At 36.8% G+C, this 18907-nt stretch overlaps 1 protein-coding gene across 6 annotated transcripts in view; it reads left to right on the top strand.

Moving 5' to 3' along the window:
• Window positions 1–18907, top strand: part of RDX (radixin) — a 97498-nt gene that overhangs the window by 16887 nt on the left and 61704 nt on the right. For all 6 annotated transcript variants that reach the window (XM_078059032.1, XM_078059030.1, XM_078059035.1 and 3 more), the window contains 5 exons: window positions 411–479; window positions 1561–1631; window positions 8443–8526; window positions 12581–12676; window positions 13194–13468. In XM_078059032.1, the coding sequence (XP_077915158.1) occupies window positions 1620–1631; window positions 8443–8526; window positions 12581–12676; window positions 13194–13468 (467 nt within the window). In that variant the 5' untranslated portion in view covers window positions 411–479; window positions 1561–1619. The remainder of the gene's footprint in view (window positions 1–410; window positions 480–1560; window positions 1632–8442; window positions 8527–12580; window positions 12677–13193; window positions 13469–18907) is intronic.

Here is an 18907-nt window from a genome sequence, read left to right on the forward strand (position 1 = left end):
GAAGCAGACTCCCCGCTGAGCAGGGAGCCCGATGCGGGACTCGATCCCAGGACTCTGGGATCATGACCTGAGCTGAAGGCAGACGCTTAACCGACTGAGCCACCCAGGCGCCCGACACTGAAGTTTTAAAACAGAATTAATTGTATATTAATTTAGTTGAAGCTAGTATAATGGATGAATTTTCTTGGTAGAGATATTATCAATGGAAGCTGATTTTCAAGTAATAATTTAATATACCTCACTGAAGGTTTTCAAATTGGAATAATATTGTCATTTTTTTAGACAACTAATAATGATTAAGAATGTTAGATCTTTTGGTTGGTTTGTTAGATGTTTTTAAGAACATTTACCCTTAGACAGTATAGTATGATGGTTTTCTTTGATTAGGATTAACTTGTTTTGCTTTACAGGGAGAAGATAAAGTTTAACATTGGTCTCAAGGACAACTCTAAATTTCAGTGAAGGCCACCAGCTTGCTGGTGAGTAGCATGCAGATTGCTAGTGTGTGCTCTGTGGCTGTTTAATACACCTTAGGTAAATAAACTACTCAATATATTTTTACTCGGGTTTTTCAACTTTCAAGAAGAAAAAATAAGGGGCGCCTGGGTGGCTCAGTCAGTTAAGCGTCTGCCTCCGGCTCAGGTCATGATCTCAGGGTCTTGGGATCGAGTCCCACATTGGGCTCCCTGCTCAGTGGGGAGTCTGCTTCTCCCTCTCCCTCCACGTGCTCATGCTCTCTCTCTCTCAAATAAATAATAAATAAAATCTTTTTTTAAAACAAAGAAAAGATAATTTTCTAGAGTTTCTAGAGTTTACATTAATCAGAATTTCCTTTTGTCTTTGTCAGTACAGAAAAAAGGTTGAAAAGTGTTCTTGAGTTCATCACTTTATAATTTGAAATATCTTCCCTTTTACTATCCCTCTCCTCTCCCAGGCTGGGTGTAGAGGTGAACCGGTTGCAGACAGAGGCAACATTTGGGTCCTTGGCAGTCTTGCTTCCTTGCTATGTGTTGTCTCTGAGTAAATTAAAACTTTCGGTTGGTGATCGGTATGCTTTAGATTATGTTTGAGATGTGTGCTATTTTATTTTATTTCATTCATTTATTTATTTATTTATTTTATTTATTTATTTAAGATTTTATTTATTTATTTGACAGAGACACAGTGAGAGAGGGAACACAAGCAGGGGGCGTGGGAGAGGGAAAAGCAGGCTTCCCACTGTACAGGGAGCCCAATGCAGGGCTTGATCCCAGGACCCTGAGATCATGACCTGAGCCGCAGGCAGACGCTTAACGACTGAGCCACCCAGGTGCCCGGAGATGTGTGCTATTTTAAATCACAGCTATAAATATTTTTAGAGAAGGTGAAATGATAATAAAAGACATTGAAAATTAGAATAAGAGAGTTCTGTGTTACTTTATTTTTTTTTTATTTTTAGAGAGCGGTGTTAAACTCACAATTTAAAATGTTTTAATTTTTATTCTGTACAAATTATATTAAAATCAAGGCATTATATAAAAGTAGTAGATCCATTATGCTTTCTTTTTTCTTTAACTGAAGGTGACATCAGAATTCATAAAAGTGAATTTTTAAAGAAGGTGATCAAAAAGAGAAGGACAATGCCGAAACCAGTAAGTGTATTTTACTTTTACCACTACTTAGTTAATAAAATATCAGTAGCATTAAATTCCTTTTGGAACAAGGCAAAATGTTATGGTAGAGTCATTGGGAAGAAAAAGGCACTGATACTGCTATGGCTTGTTTTAGATTAATGTGGTTGCAACGAAGTACTCTGTGAGCCAGTGAAGAAGAGGTAGAGGTAACATTACAGTGAAGATGAAAATTCATGGGTTCTGGAGCCAAACTGTCTTAGTTCATATCCTGGCTCTGCTACTTCCCCTCTGTGACTTTTGATAGTTACTTCAGGCTCTCCAATTCTTAATTTCCTCCTATAAAAAATGGAGATGTAATTAGTTACTTAAGGGACTTTGGTGAAAATTAGAAGAATTTGGTACACATCCACTGCTCAATAAATAGTAACTTCTTGTTACAGGAAGAAGTAATGAGAGGTTGGAAGGATCCGTGCATTAATTTTCTCATAACTCTGGCTTCGATGCTAGTGATACTGATGCTGATATTATATAGTCTTTTTTTTTTTTTTTAATTTAAGGGAGTGTGTATGATTTTATTTAGCTTTATAATTATGTAGTTTTTGACTAAGGTTTATTTCTTTTCTCTTGGCATAAATGTTTTTAAACTTCAACAATTTTGGGGTTTTTTTTCAATGTTTCTTTTGGCCAGTTATCTTTTTAAAAAAAACATTGGTTATAGCTATTGGTGTTTTCTGGCATGAATATCTCTTTGGAATTACTTTAAAGACTCAGCAGGTAGGTAACAAAGTGTGATTTTGCATTGTGGGAGGGAGAGGAGAAGAAGAAGAAATAAAAGGCATAAACACCAGAAAGGAAGAAGTAAAATTTTCTATTTGCAGATGGTGTAATTGTTTATGTAGAAAATCTTCAGGAATCTAAAAAACAACTACTAGAACTATAACTGAACTTAGCAAAATTGTTGGACATAAGGTTGTATTTTTAAAAATCAGTAGCCTTTCTTATATACTAGTAGCAGCATTTGAAAAATGAAGTAAAAAAATCCATTTGTAGCAGCATCAAAGGCATAAAATACTTAGGAATAAATTTACTGCTTTGTCTGGGTGTCAGTCAGGGGCAAGGGAGGAAAAAGCATAGAGAAGCATGCTCGTTATTTTATGCCGAGGCCCAGAAATGGCCTGTGTCTCTTCTGTCCTTTTCTTTGGGTGAGAGCTTAGTCATAGAGCCATATCTAATTGCAAGAGACCTTGAGAAATGTTCTGTAGCTCAGTAGCCATATACCCAACTATAATTCTGTTAGAATTTGGTGGTCAAATAGCAAGCACTCTATACCACAATCACATGGTTAATTGATAGGAGATAAATCATATGATAAATTCAGAAAGAGGAGTTCTAGGATTGAACTATTCGTGATTTAAAAAGAAAAACCCAACACTTCTTAAGCTAGGTATAGAAGAAACCGTAACTGCAAAAGCTCTTTTTAATGTATTAACAATGGGAGCTTTTTTTTTTTAAATCAAGAACAAGACAAAAGATGCTATCATTGTTGCTATTCAGCATTGAATGGGGAGACCTGCATAGAAAAAAAAAAAATCAAAAGCTGAAGGACTAGAAAGGAAGAAACACTATTTGAAGATGTTAAGATTCTTTGTTATATCAGGGATTGGCAAGTTATAGCTTATAGGCCAAATTCAGCTCACCACCTGTTTTTGTACAGCTTACATGCTAATAATGATTTTTACATTTTCAGTGGATTAAAACACAAAAATAATATTTCACCTGTGAAAATTATATGAAATTCAAATTTCAGTGACTAGTTTTATTGGAATGTGGTATGCTTGTTGTTTGTGATCTAGAACTGCTTTGTTGCTGTAGTGGCAATAGTGGCATAGTTGAGTAGACGCAACAGACTGTGCAGTCCACAAATCCTAAAATATTTACTGTTCGGTCCTGTATAGGAAAAATTTTCTGACCCCTGATTTATATAAATAAACACAAGGATTTACAGGCTCGTTATAACAGTCAGCAAGGGAACGGATAAAATGATCAATATAGAAATCACTTGCATTTCTACAAAAGGAAAACAATTTTAGAAAGCGGTTTCATCAAATTCACAATCCTTTGTTTGAAAACCTTTAAGCTAGATGAGTTTCAGTATTTGGAATTTTTTGGATTTCAGAAAGATGAATATACAATACATTATGTTCATATGTCATTATGTCATGAAGCTTCCCTCAAGGTCTGGTGTATCACCTCAAAAACATTAGTACTTTTATAGGTCATTGTATAAATATTCATTTGAAATGGGATAAAATAATCCACCAGATAGTCTCACATTACTTCATGTTAAGGTTTTGCTGAAATTAGCTACTAAACTTGTTTTTGATGCTTTTGGGATGTCAGGGGATTGTGGACCTGAATTTATCATAGTGACAAAGTCATAGTGATCTATGGGAAAGATATCTAAAATGATTAATATGATTTTTATTAAGATTTTTTTTTTTTTTTTAAGTAATCTCTATACCCAGCAGGGGGCTTGAACTCACAACCTTGAGACCAAGAGTTCTTGAGACCTTGAGCCAGCCAGGCACCCTGATTAATATGATTTTTATGGAGAAAATTATAAACGCTTTTTTGAAAGTGCTAAAGAAGACAAATTAATGCACAGAGAAAACCACAGTCATGGATAGGAATAGTCAATATTGAAAAGATGTTATTTCTCCCCTGAAAGTACTGATGAATTCAGTGTAGTCCAATTTAAATCATAGTGGGGTATTTTGAAAGTTTACGATTTTGTGTGAAGGCAGGAACAAGAACAAAGAGCTAAGAATAGCTCACAAGTTTTGAAGATGATGAGGGGAGACGTTCCCAACCATACAGCAAGACTTACTTAAAAATGTCATAATTAAAACAGTGTGGTTTTGAAAGAATTGTTAGTCAACCACAGCAACAGAATAGAGAGCACAAATTCAGATCCTGTACCTTATAGACATTTGATCTGTGACATAATAGTCTTTGGGAAGTAAATTAATCAGTATACATCACTTAGTTATTTTAAATCCCCATATCATTATCCTATAGAGATTAAAAAATGAAATTGGATCTCTACCTTAAATCATAAGCAAAACTCATCGAAGACAAATTATGAGAAACAGAACTTTAGGATGAAATCTAAGAACATCTTTATGACTCCAGAGTAGAGAAGGATTTCTTAAATATGGCCAAAAAAATTGATACCTGTATGTAAAACATTGATAAATTCAATGTTAAAATTAAGAATATATTCACCATAGGGTGCCTGGGTGGCTCAGTTGGTTAAGTGTCTGCCTTCAGCTCAGGTCGTGATCCCAGAGTCCTGGGATCGAGTCCTGCATCAGGCTCCCTCCTCAGTGGGGAGTCTGCTTCCCCTTCTCCCTCTACCCCTGCCCCTTCTTGTGCTCTCTCTTGCTCTCAAATAAATAAATAAATCTTAAAAAAATATATGTTTACCCTGAAGAAGGATACATCATAATGTAGAATGACAAACTACAAACTGGGAGATTTTTTTTGTGATATAAATAACTGACAAGGGATTAGTATCTAGAATATATAAAGATCTCCTACATAGTAAAAAGAAAAAGACAACCCAATAGAAAAATACGCAATAGATGTTAACAGACATTCCCAAAGATGGGGAGACTGAGTGGTCAATAAATGTACCATATTAGTTTTCTTTTATTCTGTAACAAATTACCACAAATTTAGTAGCTTAAAGCAATACCCATTTATTATCTCACAGTTTTGTATGTAGAAATATGGGATGATGTAACTAGGTTCTTTGCTCAGGGTCTCACCAGCCTGAAATCAAGGTTTACCCCAGCTGCATTCTCATCTGGAGCTAGGGGTTCTCTTTCAAGCTTATTCCTATTGGCAGAATTCATTTTCTTGCAAAAATGATCCATCCTTCTTTACTGGAGGATGAAGTTCCCATTTTTTTACTAGCTGTTGGCCAGGGGTCACTCTTAGCTCCTAGAAGCTGGAGTCAGGTCCTTGCCCCCTGGCCCCTCCAACTCAGTAATGGAGAACCTCTTTTATGTGAAATTCCTGTCACACTTTGAATTTCTCTGACTTTTTCAACCAGTCTGAGAAAACGCTTTGCTTTTAAAGGACTCCTGTGAATAGCTTAGCTCCACTCACATAATCCTCCGATTTTGAGGTCAACTGATTAGTAACCTTAAGTATATCTGCAAAATCCCTTTTGTCATGTAATGTAACATAATCATGAGTGTGACACCAGGGGATGGAGATCATGGGGGCTGTATTAGAATTCTGCATTGTACACATACGAAAATATTCTCAGCCTCTTTAGGAATCAGAGATCTGCACAGTAAGACCATACTGAGATGTCATTTTACACCCACTGGATTGTCAAATGTTTAGAAAATCAGATAATACCCACTGTTGGTGAAAATACAGCTCAGCGGGAATTCTTATGTACTGTTGATGGAGTGTAAGTGGATACGGTCATATTGGAGCACAATTCACTTTTACATGGTAAAGGTGAAGGCTTGTATACTTTATCACCCAGGAGTTTGTCTGTGTATATGCTTCTAGATAAACTCAGATACATATGCACTAGAAGACACACACAAGAATGTTCATAACAGTATTGTTCTTGATAGCCAAAAAATTAGAAACAATTTAATATCCATTGACAAGAAAATGGGTGAATTATTGCCCAGCAGTAGTTGTATAGCAGTAAAAATAAATGAATTGCAACTACTCACAGGAAAATCAATGACGCTTAGAAATGGTGAAAAAACAAACTACCATGTGGTATAATTTTTGTTTAAACTTTTTATTGAAATAGAACATACATACTGAGAAGAACGTATTGTGTATAGTTGATGAATTTTCATAAAATAAATATGCTCAACCATTGTGCACATCAAGAAAGAAGACTTTCTTAGCCAGTACTGTACAACTTTAATACAGCTAAAAATCAAGAAAAGCTAAATATTTTACATGGAGACCTACATTTGTGGTGAAACTATTCTTAGTGCTTACCTGTGGGATTGGGACAGAGAAATTCACAAGAAATACATTGGTATCTATAGCATTATTTGCCATTTCTAGTTAATAAGTTGAATGGTAGATTTATGGGTAATGGAAAACTTTCTCTTGACTCAAGATTTCTGATAACAGATGTGTAAGTTTTCCACATCAAGCAATTCTCTACTTCTGTGTAGACCTCAGTTGTGTATTCTGCAGTTTAATTCATTCTGACACCAGCTATCCGGAGTAGCACAGACACTACAGGTTAAGGGCTCAGTCCCTCAAGACTGCTGTCCCCTTCAAACACCAATCACAAGTAGTGGGTCCCCATGTTACCCACATTTCTAACTTGGCTACACGTTGAGATTCCCGTGATCCCCTCTTCAGGTACTGTAATTCCTTGTAACAGCTCACAGAACTCAGGAAAACACTTTTACTTATTGTTACTGGTTAATATAAAGGATATTATAAGGATACGAATGAAAGATGAAGATGAAGAGGAGGTACATAGGGCAAGGTCCAGAAAGGTCCTGAGCACAGGAGCTTCTGTCCTTGTAGTGTTTGTGGTCCGCCTTTCTCTTTGCATGTGGACGCGTTCACCACCTTGGAAACTCTCTGTGAACTCCTTTGTTTAGGCTTTAATGAAGTTTCCGTTATGTAGGCATAATGGATTAAATTATTGGCCATTGATTATTAACTCACTTCCCAGCTTCTCTTCTTTCTGGAGGTTAGGATGGCTCTAAGCACATGGTTGGTTCTTCTGGCTGTGCGCCCCCATCCTGAAGGTGTCAGGGGTCCATCATGAGTCATTAGGAGTCATTAGTGTAAACTCAGGTATGGTTGAAAGGGGCTTATTATGAATAACAAAGACTCAACTCACTTCTGTCACTCAGGAAATTCCAAAGGTTTTAGGGGCTCTCTGCCAGGAAACAGAATGAAGACCAAATACATATTTATTATATCACAGAAGGTTTTGTGATTTATAAGATTTATTTGATTAAAGAAGGTATTTCAGATAAAAGCTACATGTGCAGAGGCATGCTTGTTAACAATGAGTAAAAAAATGTAAAGGAGAAATAGTCAGATTTAGAATTCTGATAGTGTGAGTTAAAGATCGATTTGTACTACATGATGGTGAATTCTAACTGAAGATGCTACTGTGGAGTTAAAATTATTTTAGTTAAGGCATGTTAAGTTTTTGGTGAAATGTCCAGCTTTCTAGAAAGGTATTTATAGAAAAAAGAATTTATGAGTCTAACAAATACAAGGTCATTCGATGAATGCTTTTTATAAAGTGAATACTTTTGCAGTAGGATAAAACTGAGTATCTGAACTTTGTGTTGAAAAATACGGAATAGTGAATGCCATTCAAAGAATCTGGGGTTATGTTTCTCCTGAAATACCTACTCTCCTGTTTTGATATCCCTGTGCCATTAGGCAAGTAATGGGGAACTCTTTTAGTTTCTATAGAAATGAGTGTATTTCCTAGTATTGTTGCAGGGGCTAAATGAGAACATGGAAAGCTCATGGCCTACTGCCTAGTGTATGCCAAGTATTCAATAAACGTTTTTAAAAGAGGATTTGTAAGCTCTTTCTTTTTAAAATAGATTTAAGATTTCCTGTGATTAAAATCAAACTTTATCACTTTAATAAAGAAAATCTTAGGTACAATTATGGAGTAGCTCTTTATTGCCTACATATTATACTTTATTTTATAAATCAGATAAAAATATTGCCTCATGTTTAATAATAAGTATATTTTCTTTCCTAGTGATTTTCCCTTCTGTTTTTATTGCAGATCAATGTAAGAGTAACCACCATGGATGCTGAGCTGGAATTTGCCATTCAGCCCAATACTACTGGCAAACAGCTTTTTGACCAGGTATCATTTAACCACATGAAGTGTGCAACTTCTGACAACATACAACATGAAGCTATTGCAACTTCTTTGTACGTTTTTCTGTAACTTCACTGGTATTGCAACAGTGTGGCCCTTAGAATTTTTCACGGTACCTTTTCAGTTATCTTGAATAGCTGTAGAGCTATTATTCTTTCTCATTCCTAGATTGGAGAGAGAGGACTTTTTAAAAATAATTATCAGCAGGTATTTCTTTAACATCCTCTAAGTAAAGCATTGTAATGAGGACTCAAAGGAATGAAAAGATACTGTACTTAGTGGGATGGGTAGAGATCCTCGATAGAGGGGATGGCAGGAGCAAAGGCACAGGGAATCCTAGTGTGTCTGTAGGCACCTGACAGCAGTTCGGTGTCATCGCCTTATAAGCTAACATGGGTGTCATGTTGAGGAATTTGGACTACTGGTCTTGTCTTTTTTTCTCACTGAGTGAGTGCACATTTGAGTCACCTGTGGAGCTTTTGAAAAAAAAAAGGCAATGCTTGCAGACTACTGGAAGCATTAATATCTTATTTATTTAAGCTCCCCAGGTGATGCAGTAAGTAATGTTGTAAGTGATGTTTTATTGAGAAGGGGAGGGAAGAGATTGGTGCCCTGAGGCCAAGTGATTAGGAAGGTGACTTGATGATTATAAGGGGGAGGAAGGTGATGGGGGCATGAGACTCAGGGGAGGATGTTTAAATGAACTTTTACATTTGGGCAGGAGAGTAGTAGTCTGTGGTCAGATCTCCTTGACCTTAGAGAACAGGAGACAGTTTCTAGCACATAGCAGTAAGTTACCTAGTAGATATTTTGGTTTTATTAGGTGTCATACTATCACATACTGATCTAAAATATGATATAAAATTTTAAAATTCCTGGAAAGTTGTTTCTTTTTCTGACAAAGTAGTATACTTAATCTTCCTGAATAGGTAATTGATGATCTTGAAAGCCCTGATAAGGTCTTCTTGTAAGATGAAAAGTTTTTTTTTGTTTTTTTGTTTTTTAAAGATTTTACTTATTTGACAGAGAGAGACACAGTGAGAGAGGGAACACAAGCAGGGGGAGTGGGAGAGGGAGAAGCAGGCTTCCCGCCGAGCAGGCAGCCCGATGCGGGGCTCGATCCCAGGACCCTGGGATCATGACCTGAGCCGAAGGCAGACACTCAATGACTGAGCCACCCAGGCGCCCCTAAGATGAAAAGTTTTTTAATAGAGTGAACAAATTCTTAAAATCATAAGCAGCTGCATGCATCGTACATACCTTGTACATATTTTACCTTGTGAATTGTGACCTACTTCTGTTGATTCTTCTAGGCTTCCTATTTCTAAAGATGTCATCTGTCTTACTTGAATAAAAATGTGAATGGAGTTAGCATTCATTGTGCTTACTTCATAACCAGTTGAAATGTTATTTATAGTGAGTGAAATGTTTGTGGTATTCAAAAACTAATCAGCAAGTGGGTTTCTTTGGTATTGTATACTGAGAAATAAATTACTTGTTTTTTTGTTAAGTAGAATTGCTTTAGTTTAGATACCAGGAGAAAGGAAACCTCATTTATTGTAGTGCAGTACTGTGTAGTAGTTTAAAAGTGTGGGCTCTAAGAGCCACACTGCCTGCATTGGAGTCCAAGCTCTAGCTGTTTGACTTGGGACAAATTACTCTTTTTGCCTTATTTTTTTCATTTGTATAGTTAGGATGATGATAGCACTCTTCCCTTAGAAGGTTGTTGTGAGAATTAAATGAGAATCCATGTTAAGTACATAGGACAGTATTTGATGCACATACACACATTTCATAGTGTAAATGAAGTTCTAGATTAAGGAGTATTGTTATCTGTAAAGTACTCTCTAAGCAGTTAATTCTTACAGTCACAGCTATTTCCTGACAACTTCTCTTGAGCCCAAATCTAAGGATGTAAAAGCAGGCTTTACCTTGGTTATAGTGAGTTCTCTCAGTTGCTCTTGACCTATGAAAATTTCCTACTCTTGTCACTCTGAGCTGGAATGTTTTCTGTGGCTCTTCTGTTGGAACAACCTGTCTTTTGCCAAAGTTAAATTATTTGGGATCTTCTTTGTCTGCATTGAAGTTTTCTTTGTTTGCTTTGATCAGCTTTTGTATCAGTATGAGTCCTGATGATATATCATCCAGAAATTTCTCAATTTTTGTTCTTTTGATGGTAACTTTTCCTAGCACAGCTAAATGTTTTTTTTATTTTTAATTTTTTTGGTGTGTGTAACTTCAGTGAAATTTTTCAAGAGAAGGAAAGTAAACTTTCCAAAGGCTTTGGTATGCTATCTTGAAATCCAAATGCCTGATACGTTTTTTTAGATATTTTTAAAAAATAAGTCAAGAATATTTATTATTTCAAAACTAATGTTGAGGAGGTACCTGGGTGGCTCAGTCGGTTAATCGTCCAACTCTAGGTTTCAGCTCAGGTCATGATCTCAGGGTGGTGAGATTGAGGCCCACGTCAGGCTCCGTGCTCAGTGGGGAGTCTGCTTGAGATTCTTTCCCCCCCTCCTCTTCCCTCCCCCTCTGCTCCCCACCCTGCTCGCATGCTCTCTCATTCTCTCTCTAAAATAAATAAATAAAGTCTTAAAAAAAAAAATTATAAAAAAAAACTAGGGGTGCCTGGGTGGCTCAGTCGTTAAGTGTCTGCCTTCGGCTCAGGTCATGATCCCAGGGTCCTGGGATCGAGCCCCACATCGGGCTCCCTGCTCGGCGGGAAGCCTGCTTCTCCCTCTCCCACTCCCCCTGCTTGTGTTCCCTCTCTCACTGTCTTTCTCTTTCTGTCAAATAAATAAAATCTTTAAAAAAAAAATAATAATAATGTTGAATCTTTATGTAAAGCTTTTAAAATATTAAACTCTCATCTCTCCTGGCTCACTTCCCTCATTTTGTTTTAATACAGAACATCAAGGAACAAGTGATTAATTTTTTTTTTTTTTAAAGATTTTATTTATTTATTTGAGAGAGAGAATGAGACAGAGAGAGCATGAGAGGGGGGAGGGTCAGAGGGAGAAGCAGACTCCCCGCTGAGCAGGGAGCCCGATGCGGGACTCGATCCCAGGACTCCAGGATCATGACCTGAGCCGAAGGCAGTTGCTTAACCAACTGAGCCACCCAGGCGCCCAATTTTTTTTTTTTTTTTAAAGATTTTATTTATTTATTTGAGAGAGAGAGCACGAGCAGGGGGAAGAGACAGAGGCAGAGGGAGAAACAGACTCCCCACTGAGCAGGGAGCCCGATGCGGGACTCGATCCCAAGACCCTGAGATCATGACCCGAGCCGAAGGCAGACGCTTAACCGACTGAGCCACCCAGGCGTCCCACAAGTGATTAATTTTATCTATATAATAGGATAGCTTCATTCACAGAAGCATGTTAGTTGAACTGGGGCTTGAGGAATAAATTATTCAGCAGGTGGTAAAAATACAGAAGAAACATTCTAGGCAGAAGAAAAGGCATGAACAGAGCTGTAGAAGGGTAAAATTTGGGCATGTTCCAAGAATGGTTTCTTGCTCAGTGAGGGAAGAACAGAATATTTGATAGTGAAGGGTAGTAGAAGTGGGTGTGAAATCAACAGTTGGATAACCTAGGGTATGGCTTTTAAATGTCCTCAGAGACTCTTATCACCAAAATGATACTATTTGCCTTGCCTACCCAGTTGTGTAGTTGTGGGGGTACACTGAAGGAGGAAAGTGGGATTATGACAGCTTTTTATCTGTTTCCCAGACTTGTTACCTATTGGGGTCATGACAGGAGATGAGAAAGAAAAAGAGGTATAAAAAAAGTGGATCAAACAAGATTGAAATGACACTACAAAATATATATATAAAACCTGAATTTAAGTTTTTAGAAATATTCCTGTAATTAATATATTAAATTTAAGAAAGAGCTCTATAGCAAAAAAATGTATGACCTCTATAGCAAAGAAATATACCTAGAATACCTATATAGTTTTGTTTTTCTTTTGAAATATAGTACCATTTACTTACACTGTGAATGTTGAACTGAAATTGAACTTTTTTTATTTTAAGGTGGTGAAAACAGTTGGTTTACGTGAGGTCTGGTTTTTTGGGCTGCAGTATGTGGACAGCAAAGGTTATTCTACATGGCTTAAACTAAATAAAAAGGTAAAATATATATAAAATTCAGCTGATAATTAAATTACTTTGAAGTTATTGTGATCATGAATTTGTACTAGAAAAGTTCAGGGTCTGACTGATTTCAGTCAGAGGCCTCCTTTTACAGTTATCTCTGAGTTATTAAAGGTGTTGTATCTTTTAATTCAATAAGTTACCATTAATGCATCATTTTAGAAAAAAGATATGTTCACTTCTCCTGTTTGAAAACTTAACACATAATAAATATTATTAGGTGTAATTGAGTACTTTGACTCAAAAATCTACAGGATAAGCTTCTTAAGGGAAGTTTCAACTTAGTTATTAGACAGGACCTATGAGTTAGAGGTTACATCCGTTAGCTCATAGAATCTTTTTCCTTACATATCTTTTTATAAGTTTAGAATCTTACACACTAGAGTCTTATGATTTAGAATCTTATTTGTGTTTCACATGCTACTTTCTTCTAAAAAAGAATTTGATGTGAACTTAGGATTTTTGTTGATTATGCTTGAAATTACTGTTTCAGGTGACACAGCAAGATGTTAAAAAAGAGAATCCTTTACAGTTCAAATTTAGAGCTAAATTCTTTCCTGAAGACGTTTCTGAGGAATTAATTCAAGAAATAACCCAGAGACTTTTCTTCTTGCAAGTTAAGGAAGCCATCTTGAATGATGAGATATATTGTCCGCCAGAAACTGCAGTTCTTTTGGCTTCCTATGCTGTCCAAGCCAAGTATGGAGATTATAATAAAGAGATTCATAAACCAGGCTACCTGGCTAATGATAGACTCCTACCCCAGCGGTAAGTGAAATATGATTTTATGTTAAATTCTCTGAAAAAGAAATCTGTAAATAGATAAGACAATTTTTTTAAGTTGCTAGAGAGAGAATATACTTTTAAAAGTCATGACCTGGTAGCTACATGGATTTATATATGCTATAATTACTTAAACTTTCTGCCTCTTTTCCTCATTCCCACAGGGTAAGCAGTAAATGGAGGTAGTGGTAATTCGGGCTTGGGGGAGGATGTGACTGCCACTGCTTGGTAAAAATTCTCACACAGGCAGATAGGTGCTTCATAAATGCTTTGAGAATAAGAAGTGCCATGCTGTATTTCCTCTATAGAATTAAAATTCAGTTTCTAACTTTTTAAAAGGTTGTTATTGTTTTGTTTTGTTATCATGTTTATTTAAGTAGTCTCTACACCCAACATGGGGCTCGAATTCATAGCCCTGAGATCAAGAGTCTCATGTTCTTCTGACTGAACCAGCCAGGCGCCCTCTAACAGGTGTTCTAAACTCAGTTTTCAGACTCCTAGTCTAGTGCTCTGTTCTCATATGCAGTATATTGCTGCTTTTATAATAGTTATTTTAAAATAGCATGGCATAGGGAGAAATCATTAGGCAGAAGACCTAGAATTTGAATGTCATTTCTACCCTTTACTACTTATGTGACCGTACGTGCATAACCTGAAATCTTTGAGCCTCTGTACCTGAATATGCAAAATGGGCATAATAATCCTGCTCTGCCTAACTTACAGTTTATGATTATAGAACGTGAACTAAATGGTGTATAGTTTTAACTGTAAAGTGTGGTGCAAGTGTTGGTTGGTAGTAGTATTTATGAAATCTAGGAAGTACAGCATCAAATATTACCTTAAAATATCTCAGTTCATAATTAGAGTAGTGGACTAGAATGTACATGGAGATCTTTCTTTTAGAACCTGGAAAGAAGGTGTTACTGCTCTTAGTCGGAATTCCTGAATTTTAAAATTTTCTGTTTAAATGCAAAATTGTGTATTATTAACCTAAAATTTCACTGTTGCACTACTTCTGTATAGTATTTAAGCTGTCAGATGGTAGTTTCTTTTTCATAGGTCATAAAATATGAAGAAAGGAAACTTACTTCATGTCTATTAGTTTCCTTTGGTTGTAGGCATTAATGTTTATTTTTGTGTAGTAAGTTGTATTGTGTTAATATATGCTTTATAAGGTATCATTAAGCACAGTAGCTTTAATATTTGATTATTAAATGTTACACTGTTTATTACTGTTACACTGTAATGCTGTTGCAATAATCGTTTTCTTAGAAGGTAAAATAATGCATACTGCTCACCAAAGAATCAGGAATAGGAGATACCTATTAGCCTGTATGTTTAGTTTTGATTATTATTCCAACTCCAAGCTCTTGGTCTCAGATTTTTTTTTTTAAGAATCTGTTTATTTGACAGAGAGACAAACACAAGCAGGGGGAGTGGGAGAGGGAGAAGCAGGCTCCTGGCTGAGCAGGGAGCCTGATGTGGGGCTCGATCCCAGGACCCCGGGATCATGACCTAAGCCGAAGGCAGACGCTTAACGACTGAGCCACCCAGGCGCCCCTCTTGGTCTCAGATTTTTTTTTAAGTATTGAATTAAATAGTTGATTACTGGCACAGTAGAATGTCATTTCAGATAAGGATTAGTTTTTATTTTTAGTTACGGTTTAATGTTTTGACTTATTTTTTATTAAAATATAATTGGCACACAATGTTACATGAATTTCATGTGTACGGTACAGTGATTCCACAGCTCTGTACCAAAATTGAGATATAACTTATGTTTAGTAAAATGTACAGCAGATTAGGTTTTAAATCAGCATATAAGGTAAATATTATATATAATCAAAATTACCCTTAAAATTTCCCAGTTGTTCATAAAAGAATAGGCAGGTTTTATCTCAGGTATAACGTAAATGGTTGTTCTTTTAATGTGAGATTAGATTGCTGTTTGGTTGAGCACCAGATGAAGTAATTGGCTTACATTTAATAGTTATGTGATTTTAAAAATATTTTAAACACTGGTATCACACTTAAGCACAATTAATTTAATTTCTTTATTTTATTTTATTTTTTTAATTTTTTTATTGTTATGTTAATCCCCATACATTACATCATTAGTTTTAGATATAGTGTTCCATGATTCATTGTTTGTGCATAACACCCAGTGCTCCATGCAGAACGTGCCCTCCTCAATACCCATCACCAGGCTAACCCATCCTCCCACCCCCCTCCCCTCTAGAACCCTCAGTTTGTTTTTCAGAGTCCATCGTCTCTCATGGTTCTTCTCCCCCTCCGATTTCCCCCCCTTCATTCTTCCCCTCCTGCTACATTCTTCTTCTTTTTTTCTTTCTTAACATATATTGCATTATTTGTTTCAGAGGTACAGATCTGAGATTCAACAGTCTTGCACAATTCACAGCGCTTACCAGAACACATACCCTCCCCAGTGTCCATCACCCAGTCACCCCATCCCTCCCACCCCACCCCCCACTCCAGCAACCCTCAGTTTGTTTCCTGAGATTAAGAATTCCTCATATCAGTGAGGTCATGTGATACATGTCTTTCTCTGTTTGACTTATTTCGCTCAGCATAATACCCTCCAGTTCCATCCACGTCGTTGCAAATGGCAAGATCTCATTCCTTTTGATGGCTGCATAATATTCCATTGTATATATATACCACATCTTCTTTATCCATTCATCTGTTGATGGACATCTTGGCTCTTTCCACAGTTTGGCTATTGTGGACATTGCTGCTATAAACATCGGGGTGCACGTAGCCTTTCGGGTCCCTACTTTTGTATCTTTGGGGTAAATACCCAGGAATGCAATTGCTGGATCATATGGTAGCTCTATTTTCAACTTTTTGAGGAACCTCCATACTGTTTTCCAGAGTGGCTGCACCAGCTTGCATTCCCACCAATAGTGTAGGAGGGTTCCCCTTTCTCCGCATCCCCGCCAACATCTGTCATTTCCTGACTTGTTAATTTTAGCCATTCTGACTGGTGTGAGGTGGTAATTTCTTTATTTTAAACGCATGTGTGCTATAACCCACTTTGTTTAAAAAGGAGGAAGATAGCACATGCTCTTCAAGATTTGGTCTTTAATTGTGAAGGTCCAGATAGGTATTCTTCAAGTTGGTAGTCTTTGGAGGACTATTTGAAGCTCTCTAAGCTTACTCATAAAATCAGAATGCTAATTTTTGTATTTAGAATGGAGGAAATGCCTTCACAGTGGTTTACTTATTCTATGTATGGTATAGCACACTTTTTCTCACCATCTGAAGTACCTGAGGGGGGAATTAGTAATCAAGTTATTTGGTGATCATAAATTACACACAATTTGATGATTTTGATGGGTGCTTTTAATTCTTGTATAGAAAAAAAAAAATTCTTGTGTAGAAAAGCCCAGATAAGCAATCTTTTCTCCCACAGTACATTTTAGCTCTCTGGTGATACAGATTATCAGCTCCACAAGATAATATCGCTCACTCCTTTGAAAAGAGATAGATAGACATAAGTTTTTATGTGCCAGGTTTCTGACTTGGGCATCTGGGTAGTTGGTGATACCTTTTTCCAAGATAAGGGGAGAAGGGATACGTTTTGGAGAAGGAAGATTTCAGTTTTGAATCTGTTGCGTTTGAAACATCTGCAGCATAACCCAGGAAGGTAGCTAGTATTCATTTGTAGGCGTGGATCTGGATCTTGGAGAGCAGTCTGAACTATAGATACAGTTTTGGGAATAAGCAGCAAATAGATAATTATCCCAAGGGAATGAAAGCGATGGACCTGAAAGTACATACAGAATGAGCAAAAGGCCTAGGACAGATCTTGTTGGAACTTAATTTTTAAGCGCAGGGGAAGAGACTACTGTAAAGCAAATTGAGAAAAAATGGCCAGAGAGTCAAGAATAATACCAGAGTACTGTTAATCATGGAAGCCAAGGTACAAGGAAGCTTTAAGGAGAAACTGATCAGCAGCGTCCAATAGTAACAAAGAGGTTGAGTATGAGGGAGAAGTAATGTGTCTGTTGGGTTTAACAATAAGGAGATTGGTAGTGACCTTAGTAAAAGCAGCTTCAGTATGGTGTTGGTGATTGCAGCCAGATTGTGGTGGACTCGGGGCAGTGGATGTGAGGTTTGGAAATGAAAGATAGTGAATATGGATAGCTCTCGAAAGAAGTTTGGTTGTGATTGTGAAAAAGAAAAAAAACAAACTGGGGAACCATGAGTTCATAGACATGTTCTTTAAAAGATGGGAAAGAACTGATTTAACTTCTTTATTTTCTCTGAAAATATTTGAGTACCTTTTCAGTACTGGCACTGGGCATATAATGGCGAGAAACATGGATGTGGTCCTTTGCTCTCTGTAACATAAAGAAGTAGATATGATAATATATACATGTATGCAAGGGACAATAAATATGTCCCCTGTCATAAATGATGGAGTATAGATCCTGAGAAAGTGAGGGGAGAAGTCCTTTAAAGGCGTAGATAGACAGATTTAAAGCCAAGTTGAATAGATTAGCCTTAGGCACGAAGGACTCCTTCTTCTGGACAGAAGAAAGAGAGGGTAGGAATTTTTGAATGCCTGCAAACAAGTCATGCAGATTAATAGTGCATTATGTAAAATGCAAACAAATGAGGTTTGAAATGCAGGATATAAAAAGCTAGAACATATATCTTAGTGGCATCCAATTTAATTAACCCATACCTTCAGATTTAGTTAATATCATGGTACCAGCAATTGGCTGCACTCATTATGCCCTTAAGGCTGATTGCATTCCTTTTGGTGAGCAGCCCAGGCCAGGCAGCAAGAAAAAGTATAAAGGCAAGAAAAACGTGGAAACTTAAGTGCTCTAAGGGGGAAGACAAAACTCTTCTCCCAAAAAAGCCAAGAGCTTAAAAGAGGATACACCGAGAAAGGAGCAGGGCATAGTAAGAACATAATGGTGTGTCTGAGACCTCATTAAGGAATCCATTCTAAATAGTAACTTGTGCAAGGAAAGATTATGTTCTGAGATTCCTTTATACTGCCAAGACATTCCTAGGTTTCATGTAAAATTTTATACAGCTAAACAATAATATATTTTTTTAAGATTTTATTTATTTGTGAGACACAGAGATAATGAGAGAGTACACGATCTGGAAGGAGAGGGAGAAGCAGGCTCCCCGCTGAGCTGGGAACCCGACATGGGGCTCGATCCCAGGACCCTGGGATTGTGACTTGAGCCGAAGACAGATGCTTAACTGACTGAGCCACCCAAGTGCCCCATAAGCAATAATATTCTAATGCCACAGCTTTTGCTATTAGTAAAGTAGGATCTGAGGATTCACCAGTAAAGAAAAATGTATAATTATCATTATATGACCCAAAGAGAAGAGAAATAAATAATCTGTAGTGTGTAGAGCAAGTAAATTGTGTGT

This window comes from Halichoerus grypus, chromosome 11, assembly GCF_964656455.1.
Source record: "Halichoerus grypus chromosome 11, mHalGry1.hap1.1, whole genome shotgun sequence".
Taxonomy (NCBI): Eukaryota; Metazoa; Chordata; class Mammalia; order Carnivora; family Phocidae; genus Halichoerus; species Halichoerus grypus.